The 2586-nt window shown below is 56.5% G+C and overlaps 1 protein-coding gene across 1 annotated transcript; it reads right to left on the reverse strand.

The window, feature by feature from the left end:
• Nucleotides 1-436: 436 nt before the first annotated feature.
• LOC125548817 (scopoletin glucosyltransferase-like) lies at nucleotides 437-2311 on the reverse strand. The gene has a single exon (XM_048712356.1). The coding sequence runs from the start codon at nucleotides 2197-2199 to the stop codon at nucleotides 700-702; it is 1500 nt and encodes a 499-aa protein (XP_048568313.1). The 5' UTR covers nucleotides 2200-2311; the 3' UTR covers nucleotides 437-699.
• Nucleotides 2312-2586: the final 275 nt, after the last annotated feature.

Genomic DNA, 2586 nt, shown 5'->3' on the forward strand with positions numbered 1-2586 from the left:
TCTCAAATCATATCATAAAATATAAGAATATTCCTTTGCATGCACATATAAGAAACATGATCTTGCTTATGTATGATCTGCTGTTTTTGGACTTTGTTCCTTTGCATGCATATATATAAGAAGTATGATCCTGCTGCTTGCATGTCTCTAAAGATAATAAAGCTGCCTACAAAGGGAGCTCTTTGGTGCACTAGATTAGATATGTACGTCCCGGTTGTTACGGGGCATTTGTTGTTTTAGTCGCTTGGGTCTGGCTATTGGATATGTGAGGTCCGTGTAGATTTCTTGGCTGACACGTGTAGGAACTCAACCGCCCACCACTCATACACATAGGAAAATTCCATGTCCAATAAAAAGTCCAGGACCAAGGCAGCCACATCAACAGCCTATGAAAACAAACAACGAAACACATGGCATACAACAAACATCGGCAATAGGAAAATGACAAAGAACTATACAGCAAACGCGACAATGAAAATCGGCGCAGCGAAGCGCGCGTCTACATACATGTACGGCCCGGGGTCCAGTTCTTCGACACCAGTAACAAATTTAAATTTCCCCAGGAACTCAAACAATTTCAGGTGCTTGTACAGCAAATGCACACTGCCGCTCCAGAATCCAGATAGAGATAGCATACACATACACAACGGGAATGATGTTACAACAAATTCACAGTGACATCGAGTGATAGCTAGAGGATCACCGTTGCCCATCGGCGGTACATCCGACGGAACTCCGGCGGGCGATCAACTCCTCCATGAGCTGCTCGACGTCGTCGTACGACGACCCACCCTTCTCCAACGCGCCCCTCGCCATCAAGCCGAGCTCCTTCGCCTTCTTCCGCATGGCCATGCCGTCGCCCTCCTCCCCCATCACTCTCCGGATGGATTCTGCGATCGCCTCGCCGGCGATCACCCGGTGGGTCTCCAAGCACGACGCGTAGTCCTCGGCGCCGACGCCCACGCCCACGCCGAGCACCTCCACCACGAGCTTCTCGTTGTAGAACTGGTCGGCGTACCGCGGCCACGTCACCATCGGCACGCCGGCGCTCACGGCCTCCAGCGTCGAGTTCCACCCGCAATGCGTCACGAACCCGCCGATGGCAGGGTGGTTTAGGATGAGCACCTGCGGCGCCCAACCTTGGATGATGTACCCACGGTTCGCCTCTGGCGTAGACGGGTCAGACGACGCGGCGGTGCTGCCCTTGGCGATGTCCCACACGAAGTTCTTGCCGGAGAGGTCGAGGCCGCGGGCGAGCTCCCGCATCTGCTCTGGCGAAAAGTTGGTCATCGTACCGAAGGAGACGTACACCACCGAGCTGGCTGTTTTGGCGTCGAGCCACCGCAGGCACCCGGCGGCGTCTGGCGAGAGCGCGCCGGCGACGGCGCCTCTTGACGCCACGTCCTCAACGCTGCCGCTGGCGAGCGCGACCGGCCCGACAAGCCACGCGCGGCGGCGGAGCTGCGTGGCACGGTAGTGCTCGGCGTAGCCCGGCTCCAGCTCGCGGAAGCTGTTGAAGAGCTCGCCGTAGCTCGACCGGTCCGCGGCGTGGACGAGCTGGAACATCGCACAATCATGTGGTCGCTTCGCGGGGTCCATCATCTGGCTCCGCCGCTGCTCGACACGGTGCGGCAGCCCCGGCAGGGATACGACGGCACAGGGGTCGTCAGAGCACGACTCAAACACGTTGCACCGCAGCAGGGTGTCGGTGCAGGCACGGGCGAACATGCTGGTGGCGAGGAACGCGATGCGCGGGAGGCCGTGCTCCGCGGCGGCGTGAGCGGACCAGTGGAAGAGGCTGTCGGAGACCACGGCGTCGATGTCGGCGTGGTGGTCTGACAGGAACCGGCGGAAGGGCTCACGGAGCAGCTCCGCCGGCTGGAGGAACCTGTCGTGGTAGTCCCCGGAGGTAGCAAGGTCCCTCCCGCTCTGGGCAGCCGGCGGGAGCCCGACGTCGGGGAAAGGCACGACGGAGATGGACATCGGGGTGCCGGTGGCGCTGCTGTCGTTCGCACGGTCCACGACGGAGCGGATGTTGAAGCCTTGGACGGGCGTGGTGAGGACGGTGCACCTGACGCCGCGAGCGGCGAAGACAGTGGCCATGTCGGCCATCGGGATAAGGTGGCCAGGAAGGAGGAAAGGGAAGAAGAGGATGTGCAGCGGCTGGTCGTCGTTCTTTGTTGGCGCCATGGCTGCCATCCAAGCAGGTCGCGCAGGTCAGCCGTTCCTGTAGCGGATGCTCGCGAGTCGTGATCACCACGCAGACGATTGCTTTCTGCTGCGGCGGCGACTTTGGCATTGCACAAATGGATTCCCACCGCGCGGGAATTATAATTGTACCCGACCGATGATGATGTGCGTCGTACTCGAATCAATTAGGGCATGTGCAATGGTAGTAGATAAGATAATCTTATTTAAGTTTTGTATGTAATTTAGAAATGACAAAATAATATTTACAATTGGTCATCTCGTAATCATATATTCAAAACTAGTATTTCTTAAAAACGTGGTGAAACAAATATGCTAAAAAATCATTTTTTGTCTTCTCTTAATTTTAGAAAAGACAAATCTTTACTTACGAGTCTT

This window comes from Triticum urartu, chromosome 3 (assembly GCF_003073215.2).
Source record: "Triticum urartu cultivar G1812 chromosome 3, Tu2.1, whole genome shotgun sequence".
NCBI lineage: Eukaryota > Viridiplantae > Streptophyta > Magnoliopsida > Poales > Poaceae > Triticum > Triticum urartu.

Bases quoted from the DNA above. Each gene is read 5' to 3' on its own strand.
- LOC125548817 (XM_048712356.1), bottom strand. From the start codon at position 2,199: ATGGCAGCCATGGCGCCAACAAAGAACGACGACCAGCCGCTGCACATC.